This window comes from Colias croceus, chromosome 26 (genome assembly GCF_905220415.1).
Source record: "Colias croceus chromosome 26, ilColCroc2.1".
In the NCBI taxonomy this organism is placed as follows: Eukaryota; Metazoa; Arthropoda; class Insecta; order Lepidoptera; family Pieridae; genus Colias; species Colias croceus.
Window position 1 is genome coordinate 1,192,277 of NC_059562.1, and position 14,590 is coordinate 1,206,866.

A 14,590-nucleotide genomic window follows, 5' to 3' on the forward strand; every position below is an offset into this window, starting at 1 on the left:
CACTCAAAACATATTTGGCAAGAAACCTAATATTAATATATTATAATAATAGAAATAAAATTCTCACTATGCAAGTAGCGGTGTTTATAATATGGTTCGTCAAAATTTTAAACTGTCAGAAACTGCTTGACCAGTTCAAGTCTATAAACAGTATGAATCAAAACGAATATAAAACCCATTTAATATCAATACGATGATAAAATTTTAAAGCAACATAACTAAATGCAATTTTAAAAATATTTTTTCGTGTTCCGATTTTCTCCGTTTTGACAACCCTAAACTAACGAGGTTTTTATGTTATAATCAAAGGTGATAGCAGGTAGAACAACACATCTGCTTCTCAGAAGTGTAAAAAGTAAAAAATCGTTTAATTTGAGGACTTGATTGATATGACCGGTGGCTTTTTGGCAATTTACGACAGGCGAATAAAGGTGCTAGAGTTTAATAATATTTTAATATTGATATCTTAATTAAACTATAATAAAATCGTTATTTCAAAGCACAAACTAAGTAGTTCTATAGTAAAATAAAAAAATTGAATTGTTTGATCGCTTCATTTTGGGGTAATAAAATTAACGAAGCTCAACTGACAGCAAATGAACGAAAGAAATAAATAAACATGTATCGTTAGAAAATGTCTAAGCTAATTTTTAGGCACAATAAATAATTTAAATGAATTAACTTACAGAACTAATTTCCAAGATAACATGTCAACAATTCAACTAATAATGGTTTAACACTAAGTAGTGTTACAAAAAACAACCTATACACATCTTTAGCGCCTTTCCACATACACCAGGTGGAGTGCACATTGAACTCAAACTCAAAAACCTGAAACATCCCTTGATCACAATCGAAAGGGAATCTATTTCCATACATCATTAGCTCACCCTTAAGATAATTGGTCGGAAGACCATGTGCTCACAGCTTTCGATAATTACTGTTTATGTGTTTTTATCACCATAGAGTCAGCAATTTTGTGATTAATTTTATAGGGGTGGGTCTTGGCGGAAAGGGTTGTTAAGTTGACGAATTTTATGAAGTGATTAAAAAAAGAAAAAAAGTAATGTCTACGTACACCACAAGGCAATAAAATATCAAAAAATTCTACGTATGTAGCAGGAACTCCAACTTATTTGAGAAAATGAGTTTATATAGGCTCTACAGCTCTACTCTACGCTCTACTAAATAAAAAATAGACACTATGAGTGATAAACATTTGTAGGTATATGATAATCTTAGTAATGAACAGCCAAAATGCCATACACATGAAATCCATCTTGTCCTACACTCTATTTAAGATTTTCCTTGAAATAACGCCTACAAAACCTAAGCCTTTACAAAATAAAATGAAGACATCCACCATTTTAATGACTTATTGCGTTTCAAATTAGAATTATTTTCTCATTAATTTAACGGAATGAAGTGTTGCTGACGTTACTTGCAATTTATGGCTCGGGTGGCATGTCTAGTGATTTATTTTACAAGCCGATGACGTCGCCAAATATCAGTTAATGTTAGCGAAACTGTATTAAATCTAATGTTAATTTTTGTGTAGGAGTTATATTTTTAACGATTTAGGATATTTTAGTGTAAGAGACTGCGACGTTTGTTGTAAGTTTTAAAACTATTGTTTGAACGTTGTTGGTTTGAACTTTTACGTTCTTAATTATTGTGTATAAAAACCGTGAACAATATCTATGAAAATTTACTTACGTAAAATCAAAATTGAGAAAATGGATACATCAGCATTGTTTGGTGAGATATCCAGCTACATTATATCTTGAGTACATTATCTTATTCTAAAGATCTTTTATAATGTTATTATATCGAATTTCTGTGCGAAATAAAATAATTATATATAGGATTTGGCTTTTTTATCATTTTGATTGCGATATGTTAATTTTTACGAAAGTTGTTCATATTTTCCTAAATATTAAGATCAAAGAGCCGTAATTATTTTATATTTAAGCTCCATCTAGACACGCGGCAGCGTGTCAAGCCGAGTTCAAGCGAAGAGAACTGGCGAGCAGCAGCCGTGTGTATATTTACACGAACCATTTCGAGCCACTTTTCACCCCCTTATAACTCGAAAACTAATTAAGTTATATAAACCAAATTTGGTACATATCAAGAGGACCTCAAGATAAACAAGAACCTTAAATTTCATAAATACAGATTAAACGGTTGCGTAGATATTAATATCCAAAAATCGCAATTTTTAAGACTGACTGACTTATAGACATATACAAAACCTAACCCACTTCCAGATGACCTAGAAAGTTCAAATTTTGTAATCAACTAGGTAATAGTGAGTGTACAAAGGAAAAAATCAGAAAATACTGAATTTATTTGTATTTAATTTTTTTTTCAATGACAAATTTTGTTTGTATGGAAAAATGGAAAAGTTTAAAAAAAAAGAAAATAGTATATTCACCTTACTAGTCTTAAAAAATAGATCAAAACTAATCAGTGGCCGAAAGAAATTTTGAAATCCATCAATAAATGACTTAGATATAGATTATTGAAGTTTACATATTTTAGGACGAAACATCTGTAGATTCGAAGCGCCTCTGACATCACACTCACTCGCGCTAGTATCGCTAAGGCGGATTACTTCGATTGCATGATTTCTTTATTCAAAACTGTTATTAAACGTAAAATAAAAGAAAATTGTAATAAAAATATTGCTCATACAGTTAAAAATAATATATAATTTTACATATTCACATTTATTTATTCTTTATTTATGAGGGTTTAGTTTAGTTTTAATTTCAGTGTAAATAAATAAATAAAATCTTTATTTTGCTTTAAACATGGTATTCAATGGTGATACAATTATAATATTAATAAAGCACAAACATGTTTAGCCAATACAAGCATGCAAATGGTGTAATGGAAGAAGGCTTCGTCGAAGATCGAAATGATTTAATTTGCGTAATATTAATATGAGTGAAACATCTTTAGGCGCGTTTAGAGTAAAATTTCAAGATCGCGTCATGGCAATACCGTAACGTCATGGAGTAAGGCGACGATTCTTCTACAACGATCTTTGCATCTTGGTAATAGTGTGTGTACAAATTCACGCTGGATGTTTAGAAAATCATGTAATCTTTTAAACAGAAAACGAGTTTAAAAAATTGCAGATAATGACGGGGCAATGTGCGCTGACATTCATAACATACAAGAAAATATAGAAAATAATACTAAACAAACCATACAGAGAAACCGCAAGAAAAAAAAATCGTATATAAAAAGTATTATATTTATAAAGTAAATCAAATTTGCAGAGTAATTTTCTGTACAAAAAGTAATGATATCCCACCAAAAACATAAATGTAAAAATTGGAGCCGAGTTCAATCGTTGACTTAATTTGCCAAAAAAAGAAATGAGATCTAAATGTGTGCCAAGTTCTGCAGACAGTCCAGAAATTTATTTACAAAGATGTATTAAGTTCTTAGGTTGACTGAAAACTCAATTGTTTTATTTTCCCTTAGAGAACAATGTTTATTCCAAAATATAACTTTTTTAATTTGAATAATATAATTATTTTCACAAAGCAAACAACTAATGACCTATTGAACCCCATAATTTGATGAGGCTAGTTTTACATACTGTTTATATTTTGTGAGGTTCTAAAAACTAGCCTCATCAAAGTAGGGGGTTCAATAGGTCATTAGTTGTTTGCTTTGTGAAAATAATTATATTATTCAAATTAAAAAGTGATATTTTGGAATAAACATTGTTCTCTAAGGGAAAATAAAACAATTGAGTTTTCAGTCAACCTACGAACTTAATACATCTTTGTAAATAAATTTCTGGACTGTCTGCAGAACTTGGCACACATTTAGATCTCATTTCTTTTTTTGGCAAATTAAGTCAACGATTGAACTCGGCTCCAATTTTTACATTTATGTTTTTGGTGGGATTTATTTTTTCTACACTACTAAAGTGAAGATAAATATTGAAGTTACACATGATTAAGCTCCGCCTCTGAGCAATTAAAAATAAACGTAAAACCTTTAATTACAAGCAAACAATTGGCTATTGGCTAAAACAAATATTTATCTAGAAGATGATTGGATAGTTGAGTAAATAAGAGAGGGTTATGATTGTCATAGATTTAGAGTCTATAGATTTAAAATAGTCGATGTTTGCTTTATAATGACTCTGTTTGGTTTTAATGTACTCTACATACGGGTAGCTACTAAGTACATATATATATACTCATGTCATATATATATCTATAATAATAACTTTAAATTCACTTTAAACATATTCTGAAATGATTTTACACAACTTACTTATAGATTACTTTATATTTCTATAACTAGACATCATACATTAATTATCACGTGTCAAAAATCATAATTAAGAGTTAAGACAATCACAGTAACTAGTTTGAGCACAAAAACCAAAGTTGACAAAATAAAACCGCCAAAAGGGACTTTCAATAAACACATTCTCACCACATGGTCGTTGAATTCGCAAAAACACGTGTTGACTTGTTAATTAACTTTCTAGGAACCGAATGGTACGACATTCGATCCCGGTAGAAGTGATTTATGTTTCCCCTAACACATATTATGGTTGTTTAAAGGTGGAGTGGTTAATTGCACTTTCTAGGGAGATCGGAGGTTCAGTTTCTAGTTCAGGACTTGTAAGCTATACATAATTATCTCGAAATACTTACAATAGGTATACGCCTTTACAAGTTCCCTTAAAAATATGCGCCTCTTAATCATGCGCCTCAAATCCTTTCTAAAATCACCTGCTTTTGAAATTCCCTTTTCAAAATAACTTTATTGAAATTCCCTTTTTTTAACAATCTATAAATTTCATCTGATTAATTTCGCACAAACAAAAGAATAAATCACAGTAAACTATACCACTTCATTCGATACAACAAAAAAACAAACAAGCCAATCACATGAACAATTATTACATAACGTCCGATGAACTTCGCCTATCGACTTTGAAAAGAACCGAGACAATCGATTATCGAACAATGGAATCGATTAATCGAATTAAACGTTAGAATAAAAATTAAATACACGTATACTAAAACATGAAGCAATTACCTCTCCTATTGGAGTGGTTAAAAACTGGAAACATTCTGGGAATGATTATGAGCGTGTGTCGTGGGCGGAACCGCGGTATAGAGCATGAGCGGAAGCGTTTGTAATAGTGGCGCCTATTTTTTGTGTTTTTCTTTCACAAGTCTAATTATGTAGATAATAATTGGACTGATATTAAAATTGAATTTATTCAGTGCGTTTTATCAAGTTGCACTGACGTTTCACTTGTTATTTCCTTTGTTGACTCTCTAATATGCAGACCATGCCCTTCAAATAAATTAATATCAAGAATTTAATAGCATTGTGTTCAATCAAATAATCAATTATAGTAAACAGAAAATATCTATTCCATGAGGACCACTTTCTAAAATGGCTATAATCTGTGTTTATTGTTTTTGCGAGGTCTCATTCGTCACTCTGTGATATTGGAGGAATACTAATCCTCTTTAACTTAAGGGCCCTTAGTAGGTGAACACGGCAAAATGGACTGTTTTCTATGAGCTATAACTGAAAATATTGAAGTTTTTTCGCACTGAAATTTCTAATACGTATTACAGAACGTATGTGTGATGGGATGACTGTTTCCAAAACACGATTGGAAAAATTTTGCTCGATAAAAAAAAATCCTGAAGTTACCTCTAAAATATAATATAAATGCTCATTACAACCGTACTTTACGATAATAATTCGTATAAAATCACAAATACATAGATATTTACCTTCTCGATTTCGTGACTGTTTTAGATTTAGAAAATACTAAATATTTTCATTCACTTTTTGATAAAAATGTGAATGGCGCTTACGATTTTAAGTTTCGAGCACGTTGTTTCCATACTAAACGCGGACCCCCTCACCGCTTACCTCAGGCCCGAATAGCTGAATTTTCGCTGACCGCCTAACCCCCCTTAACCTCCGATATATAATTCTCCGATATAAGATTTTGTTTAACTTATGTTTTATAGAATTCTTTACGTCATAGAAAAAGTGTGTATTATATTATTAATTTGTTTCGTTCAATTGATCAGTTCTCATTTTCGTTACAGTCCTTTCATCATTCTTAGAAGACTTAGTTTCTGGACTAGGTAATCGTTCAGTAGTTACTGGAACATCTTTTTTGTAAATCTAATCCGCTGTGAATTTAAAATTCATATCATCTCATAATTTACAATGATTGCAATTCTTAAAAATTACAAACAATATAAAATAAATACATAAATACCACCAAACCGCTTCAGCTCATAACTCATCCAAGCCAATACTGGAACTTGTTTTAAGATGTCTCAATCTCGATACAGGGCTGATCAATCGCACCGGCGGTTTTTTTGTAATCAAACGGGTTTCAAAACATTTGTACGTATCTATTACTTGGATCTAAGGATAGCTAGCTCATGCTTGGATTTAGTTAATTAATCGTTCATTAATGTATACTAAAGGCTTTAATTAATGTTAGCAAAAAGGTAATAAAGAACCTACGAAAAGAAATAAATTAGTAATTATGGATATCGAACTATGGGATAATAAGTCAGAGTTTATTGTGGAACAGAGATACATGTAATCTATACTGATGTTATATAGCTGAAAATTTTGTTGGTTGGAACGCACTAATCTCAGAAACTACGCGCGTACGGTTTGAAAAAGTATTTCTGGTTTAGATAGCCCATTTATCAAAGAAGGCTATATGTATATATATCCTTTTTTGTTTTTGTATAAAGCTATCATCACGCTAAGACCAATAGAAGCGGAGAAATGCTTGTAAAACGCGGGGCACAGCTAGTCTTATATGTAGAGGTATAAAAGTAACTAATCAAGATTTCTAGTCGTTTAGAGATGGTACCTAATTACTATAGCAGTATGACTGTAATTTAAGTAAAAACGTATCATTTGATAGATATTTAGTTAATTGTTTTTATAATCAGTTATTATGTAATAGAAAATTGCTATCTATTTTATGGCATATTGACCTTTAATAATATCTACACAAACAACATCTTCGTCTCAAAAACATCAATTAAAATCAACTTACGTTTATAGTATTAATGCTCTTTTTATATTGTACTACTAGCTGCTCCGCGCGGTTTCACTCCTGTGGCTCCACTCCTGTTGGTCGTAGCGTGATGATATATAGCCTATAACCTTCCTCGATATGAGCTATCTAACACCGAAAGAATTTTTCAAATCGGACCAGTAGTTCCCGAGATTAGCGCGTTCAAACAAACAAACAAACTCTTCAGCCTTATAATATTAGTATAGATTAATAAAGTACCTACTTCTTATATTCCAACCTTTTTCTATTTAACTAAGGTATAAGTTCCATAAATGAATTCTATAAATGAAAAACAGTAAGTAATAATATTGCATGTTCGATATCCATTTTTAACAATATCGAAATGTACAAAAATAAACCTCTCATAACTACAGTCGAAGTAATATATAAAGTAACAACAGATATAAATGATAATAACATTAACACAGAGGAAACTATTATCGCTATTAAAGGAATCACTGGAGATATTTATTTAAATGCAGCAGTTAAGAGCACAGCAGGTCGCGAGGTACGTATCGTCAATCATACAAACTGGATCTTGGCTATGTATCGATTTATGATGAATAGTTTAACAGTTTAATTTATGAATTTATTTTTATTTATTTATTTATTTATTTGCGAGCATAGAGCGGTTGTTTATAATGATTGGACAAATGTGAGAAATATTTGTTGGAATAAACTGCAAACAAAAAAGACAATGATTACAGGAAATCTTGATGCTGTTGTTTAAACTTTGAAGATAGAAGATCGAATCGATCGATCGAAAGAAGAAGATATTTGGTTCTATAATATTTGGTTCTATAAGAAGATATTTGGTTCTATAATTATTATCGTCATTAATTCATGTCATTAAGAAGACACATTATGTTTTAAGAGCGACAATTAAATTACATTTTGGAAATTATACCAAGAGTGTGGATGTTGTATACCTTACAAAATAAGCCCGTTATATACAAAATTCTGGTAAAAGCAAGAATTTATCGTTTTACAAAGTAATTGAACGTATAACGACTGCAATTTGTACATCTAATTTACTCGCATTCCTAAACCATTATGCAAATGTCGGAGATCCTTAAAATTCGTGACAAGACATAAAACCCAACAATGTCTGGGCAAACCGCGAAAAAATATAAACATTAATGTATCCGAATGTTATTAACATGAAATTCCAAGTCTGTTTCGGTGAAACGGTATAAAAAGTCGCTCAATTAAAGGACCCGAGATCAAAATTAAGCCTTCTGCGTTTAAAATCGTTCCTCCATCACTTGTAAGAAGTTCGTTGGTAGTACGATGTACATGATACATTGGTGCTTTTCTTCTTGTTACAGGAACTGTTGGTCAGATTTATTTATATTACCAAGCAATGTAGGATGTGAGAGTGAATTCGATCACTTCGGATGCGGGGTATGTTAGATTTGGCTTTTAATCCGGTGACTTGTCAAGCATCGTCTGTCTCACTCTAAAACCCGTTCCGGTATCCTCTCATTCTTTCCTTGACAATGATTAGGGTCCAGGGTTTGATTCATTTGATAAACGCAACATTTTAAGTGCTTAAAGTACATAAACGGTTAATTAAATAATCATAATGCATTTATTTCTCAAGTAGGTTCCTTTTATCTATTTAATAATAATCATAAGGTTATAATGATGGTATATGTATATTTAGAGTTTAATATCTTGAACATTGGATTGTGGTAGGTATTTGTAACTTAATATTTGTCGTTAATAAATGAAGATTATCTAACCATGTATACTTTTGAGATCTTTATAAATTGGAAAGTCTATAATTTAGACGACTAAACATCTAAATAATATATTACCCAATGCATTTGAAGGTATAACTACATTATTAACCCGATCTCTTTTCTAAATTGTAAAATGAAGCCGTCACCAAAGAATTTCCATTAAAGTGAATGTCGCCTCTCAATAACACATTTTATTGTTTACACCGTTGCCTTATCATTTCAGGAATATCGTATCAATATCAATGGGCTCTCCGGTAACTTGACATCTGCTATTATTCTTTCTTTTTCACGGGCGCGCTCGAGCCTTTTTCTTTTTACAATTTCGAAGTAACATGAACTCTCAATCTTTCGTTCACAGTTTTTACGCTCAGTTAACTCTTGGACCTTAATTTACGATTATCGAAGGTTGAAGACGTATACATCGATTCAATATACGAATACATTAATAATAATTTTTCGGTGTATCGATTTTTATGGAGACGCTTAACGATTTTATAAACTCCACTCCGTTTATTATAGTTACTCCAAATTAAAATTGCTCGATTGTGAACTTTGTTATGGCTTTAGGAATTCGGTTTGGTACGTTTTTATGGCTGTTTAATTAACTCGTGATTGCATCGAGCGTTAAGCCTACAAAATACAAAATTCCTTGCACGGAACGTGAGACGTTAATTAATTAATTAAGTGTTACTCAGAATGTATCAATCCATAATTAAACCTGCCTCTATATAAGGAGTTATTCTTTATCATCTTCGTCACCCTTGAATACTGTTATTACTCAATTGTTTTTAAGTCTCGAAGCCGAACCAAGGTCCGCTTAACAAGGCTTACAAATTGAGTGAAAAACTATCTCAATGAACCTTTAAATCGTTCTCAGTATGTTTTTCGAATAAGGTCTTCTTGTTGGTCAATTCTGGATGGCGTATTTCATCATGCTTTGTCATTTGATTTAGAACCTTCTGCAGTCTTCTCATGATTTGATTTACAGTATTGCAAAGGGAGACATAGTGCGCTTCGGTATCATTGTCTTGTTCCGCTAAAAGTAATGTAACAAGAGTGGTTACTTCAGAAACAACATCTCTGTTGCAGCAACTTTAAAGCTTCTTGTTCTCTGAATCACGATTGCTGGCTAGCTAGCTGCAATCATTGAGGAATAGTGCATCTTTTTCAGGTATGTTTAAAGTGCGTTTTGTATTGTATGCATGGAGGAGCACTTATTTGTTTTTAAGGAGGCTTTATCGCGGCACGCAAGCTCCATTTGAATAAAAATACAATTTATATGTGTCGGAGAGTTCGGTAAGCCAGTGTTGGGTTACCGAGCCGGTTAGACGACCTGACTCCCAATTTGTTGGTGCATTTCTGAGTAAGTTATTAAGTTTCGGCTTGTCACTTCGGTTGCGAAATTTTGCAGTCGACTGATGACGGTCTATATTTAGCATAATGGACGCAGTCGAGTGAGCTAGCTGTTTTAATTATTTTATTATAATTTAATGTAATATGATAATGTGGACGTTTTGATGTGGACGTTTAAGGTACAAAGTACATTTTTTATGAAGATTAATTAAAGTAAATTTTATAGAGAATAAATACGGCTTTGGAGTGTTATTGTTAAATTATGGTCTTCATGAAAGATTATTAAAAATCTTATTTCAAAGAGCTGTTATTATGAGAATAATAAAACGCAGTAATAAAGTCGAGTGAATTACTTTTAACAACACTGGATACTGAGACTGTATTTCTGTGGGGTTTTATTTCTTTTACACATACGTCTTAATGTTACTGTTTTATTGTTATTTTGCTGTGAATTCATTTATATTTCAATTAAAGCTGTATCGTTCTTATACAATCCATACTAATATTATAAATGCGAAAGTAACTCTGTCTGTCTGTCTGTTACTCAATCACGCCTAAACTACTGAACCAATTTGCATGAATTTTGGTATAAAGATATTTTGAAACCCGAGAAAGGACATAGGCTACCTTTTATAGCGAAATATGTACCACGGGCGAAGCCGGGGTGGACCACTAGTATGTTAATAAAAGATTTCAGGGCCGCTCTAGAATGAGGTCCTGTCAAGATTTAATCAAAATTATGAATTGAGTTGTTAAAGACAATATCCGGTAGACACTGTCATGACATTTTTTTTCTTTTTATCTCAAACTTAAAGTACACTCGACTGCATTTGATATTTTTATATAAAAAAAACAAACTGTTAATTGCCTTGATTTTTTGTAACAACAATCTTCTCAAGATTAAAGTTAACAAAATTCATTAAAATAAAACATTATAACAATATCTCATGGATCTTCGAAACCCTTTTCCAATCAAGTATCAAAAGGTTTCAAATAAATCTGAAATCAATACAATTTCTCTGAAACCAGCATCTAGAATAACATATTCGCGGAAAGTTAAATGAAAGCGGTTTTTACCGAAATTGTTTACGGTCAGAAATCCGCAGTGTCGGCTTACTGGCTAACTTTACACGGCTGTAGATAACGCTCAATTAGGTGCGATTTTTTCGTTGGATGTTTTATGCGAGAGGTGTAACATATTTTTTTAGTAATTATGTAATTTAGTTTTATTGCCAAAAATTCTCCCAACATTGATTAACTACACAAACTAGAGTCGACGTTACCATACGTACATTGATAATCTACTACAATGCGACATATCGCTTAACCTACCTGTAATTTAGATACGTAAATATTAATGTTTATTTTAAGTTAATTTTGAATTGTTTGAACAAAAAATTATGTATCTAGTTGGCAAGCCTTTTTCTAAATAAATAAACCTAAAGAATATGTAGTAGATATTTGATGAGAATATGTTGTACATACGTTCTAAATTGAAACACTATAACAACTGAATGTAACAAATCATCTCAATAAATATATTTTAAAAAATAGTTCCTATTGGCATACTTCTAGCGAAAGCTGAAAAACTACAACAAATGCATTATTATGAAATCATCACAATATACAACAACCTATTAAGTCAGTCAAATTTATTAAATAAAATGTTTGTTGAGATGTCTCAGTGCTTATAAAAACTTTAAAAAATTGTTATTAAATACTTTTTTTTTTCACAAACTAAAAATATTCTTTTTATTATTGCTGCTCTGTTGCATACTACCATCCCAGCGGGTGCTGTTTATCCTTGGGCCGAGAGTCGAGACCTCTCACGTTACAGGCACAGTGGCCGGAAGGCCCGTGTCCTATACTACAGACCTATATTCTCATTTTAACCTTTTTTATTGGTTAATAATTATTAATTTGTTATAGGTCAAATATTGAAACACTAGATTTTGTTGAGACAGTCAAATAATTCGTTAATTATTAAATGTTACAGAACATTAATAATTTTAATTGTAAGGTTTTTAAATATTATTATAGATAAAATAAAAATACAATCAATAAGTATTACTAACACCATTTCTCTATGAATGTTCAATACAAGATTTTAAAAACAAATCAATATGGACATAGGTAACCGCAATAACCTACTAAATATAATACAATTACTTCTATTATAGCTCAAAACCAATATATTTTATAAAAATTTACTTTTACAATCAGGGTTAAATGTCATCACTTCGTATACCCGTGTCGAATGGGTAATACTTGGTGTTTTGTTCTTATACAAAATTATAAGGCTTATCGAATTATTAGAGGTTTTGTATTCAAGCATAGGCATATAATAATATGTTGGTAAGGTATATACTTATCCGTATTGAACTAGACTGCCTTTGCTCGAGTTTTAAGTACTTCATTTTCAACATTAGTAGGTTTAATTTAGTAATTCTGGTGTTTATGCTTAACATACACAATAATAATTAATTAGCTTTTTACTTATAACTTGTTTAGGTATGGGAAATGCGTCTTCGAAGGTAGTACTGGATGTATTTAAAGATATTTCATGTATTAATTTTTCATCTATCCACATGTATTTCATAAAAATGTAGGTATTTAGTAACTCAAACATACAAACCCTAACTTATCCTAACTCCAATACAGACTTAACCTGGCACTGCGCACAAAATAAATATGAAAATATTGAACGGTACAGTCCATTATGGTCCGGCCCAAAAACGACCAACCGTAAATATTGTCTAGAGCCCTTACAACTCACATCCGTGCTATCATCTCAATTTATCTATACACGAAGGTGTTAATTAGGATTTGAACTCACGACTGCTACCATGTATTTACGCACGGCGGTTAAAAATAAACCCTCTCACCGTGTATTAGAATTCCAAATTGAATGCAGCAATGCGAGATGACAGATAGGTAAATGTGGCTATTAGAGGACCGCGTGGTTTAAAATTGGCATGCATTGAAAGGGTTGGAGTTTCGAGCTTGCAATTAAGACGTTTCGTCGTTACAGTTGTGATTTTTTTTATTTGATAGCTATATGGGGATAGATTCGGACTGCGAACTGTTTCTTGTTTACGTCTAGTAATAGGTAGTAGGATAGTATCATAATGCCCATAATGAAGAATTATTTGTGTATTATATATAGCTTCGAAATTAGCATAGTTTGTTATTTAAAATTAGAACATGATAGATTATTCAATCCAAAATCTTTTATGCATTTCACCATCTTCATCAATTTTGATAGTTCAAAATTATTGTCCTGTTAATTTCAAACAATCACTCAAATCCTCCATAGCAACCAGTCAATTCTCGTCTATATAAACAATACTTAGGTCTCAAGAATAATCTTAGGTATTACATTACTGCACTTATCATTAACAAGTAAGTGTCTGATAAGCTCATGTTTAAAAGTGGTTTCATTGGTCACCTTTACTAGTAAATTGTTGGTGCATTCAGCTCAGATGTCATTTCATATTCTAGTCTTTATTACTTCATGGAATTCATGAAAATGATAGATAATACTTCATGGAATTCATGAAAATGATAGATAGAGAAATAGATATTTTTTATAAACTAAAGGTTATCATGTTTTTGTAATCCGTATAATACTCGTATGAGAACCTATGTATCGTTTGAATTCGACATGTAGGTACTAAACTTCGAATTTTTGGCGAGTTTTAAACATTTAGGAAGTTACGAGAGTCTTTAATGATGACCGTCGAAGCCACAATGTTTCCGTTCTTCATAAAAATCACTTTATTTTAACATTTTATCATTACGTACACAATGTGTATGAAAAAATAGTTTTATAGCATGCAACATTCCATCATGAGGCAGGATTCGGACAAATTCTGTATCCACGTTAATCTCATAGTATTCAAACCACTTCCAATTTGCTACTCCTAATCATTACTTCTAAGAAGGAACACTTACCTCGTAAAGTATTAGCCCCATACAGGGGATGGTCGTACGGTACTGGTCGGTAGGCGGGGTGGAGTGCAGCCAGGTAGCTCAGCTCACTGGTGGCGCCAGCGGCTGCTGCTGCTGCTGCTGCTAACCTGCAAGAAGATGGATTTAGTATTGAAGTAGTAGGAGGGTATAAGCTTGAGTCACTGTGTGAAGGTATTATAGTGATAGGACGGTGTAAAGGTATTAACTGTAACTTACATTTGTTGCCTGAAATAAATATATAAATATAAATTAAAAAGACGCAGTATTTAAATTGAATATATGGAGATATTAATGTGGTAGGAAGATGTTAGAGTGAAGCAGAGATTGCTAAGCTAGCGAAAGGGCTGATGTATGACTGTTCAATGTATTGGTGTAGAGTATTTTTTATAGGTGTATT

At 31.7% G+C, this 14,590-nt stretch overlaps 1 protein-coding gene across 2 annotated transcripts in view; it reads right to left on the reverse strand.

The window, feature by feature from the left end:
• Nucleotides 1–14,590, reverse strand: part of LOC123703471 (transcriptional activator cubitus interruptus) — a 96,134-nt gene that overhangs the window by 23,838 nt on the left and 57,706 nt on the right. For both annotated transcript variants that reach the window (XM_045651471.1, XM_045651472.1), the window contains exon 3: nt 14,176–14,300. In XM_045651471.1, the coding sequence (XP_045507427.1) occupies nt 14,176–14,300 (125 nt within the window). The remainder of the gene's footprint in view (nt 1–14,175; nt 14,301–14,590) is intronic.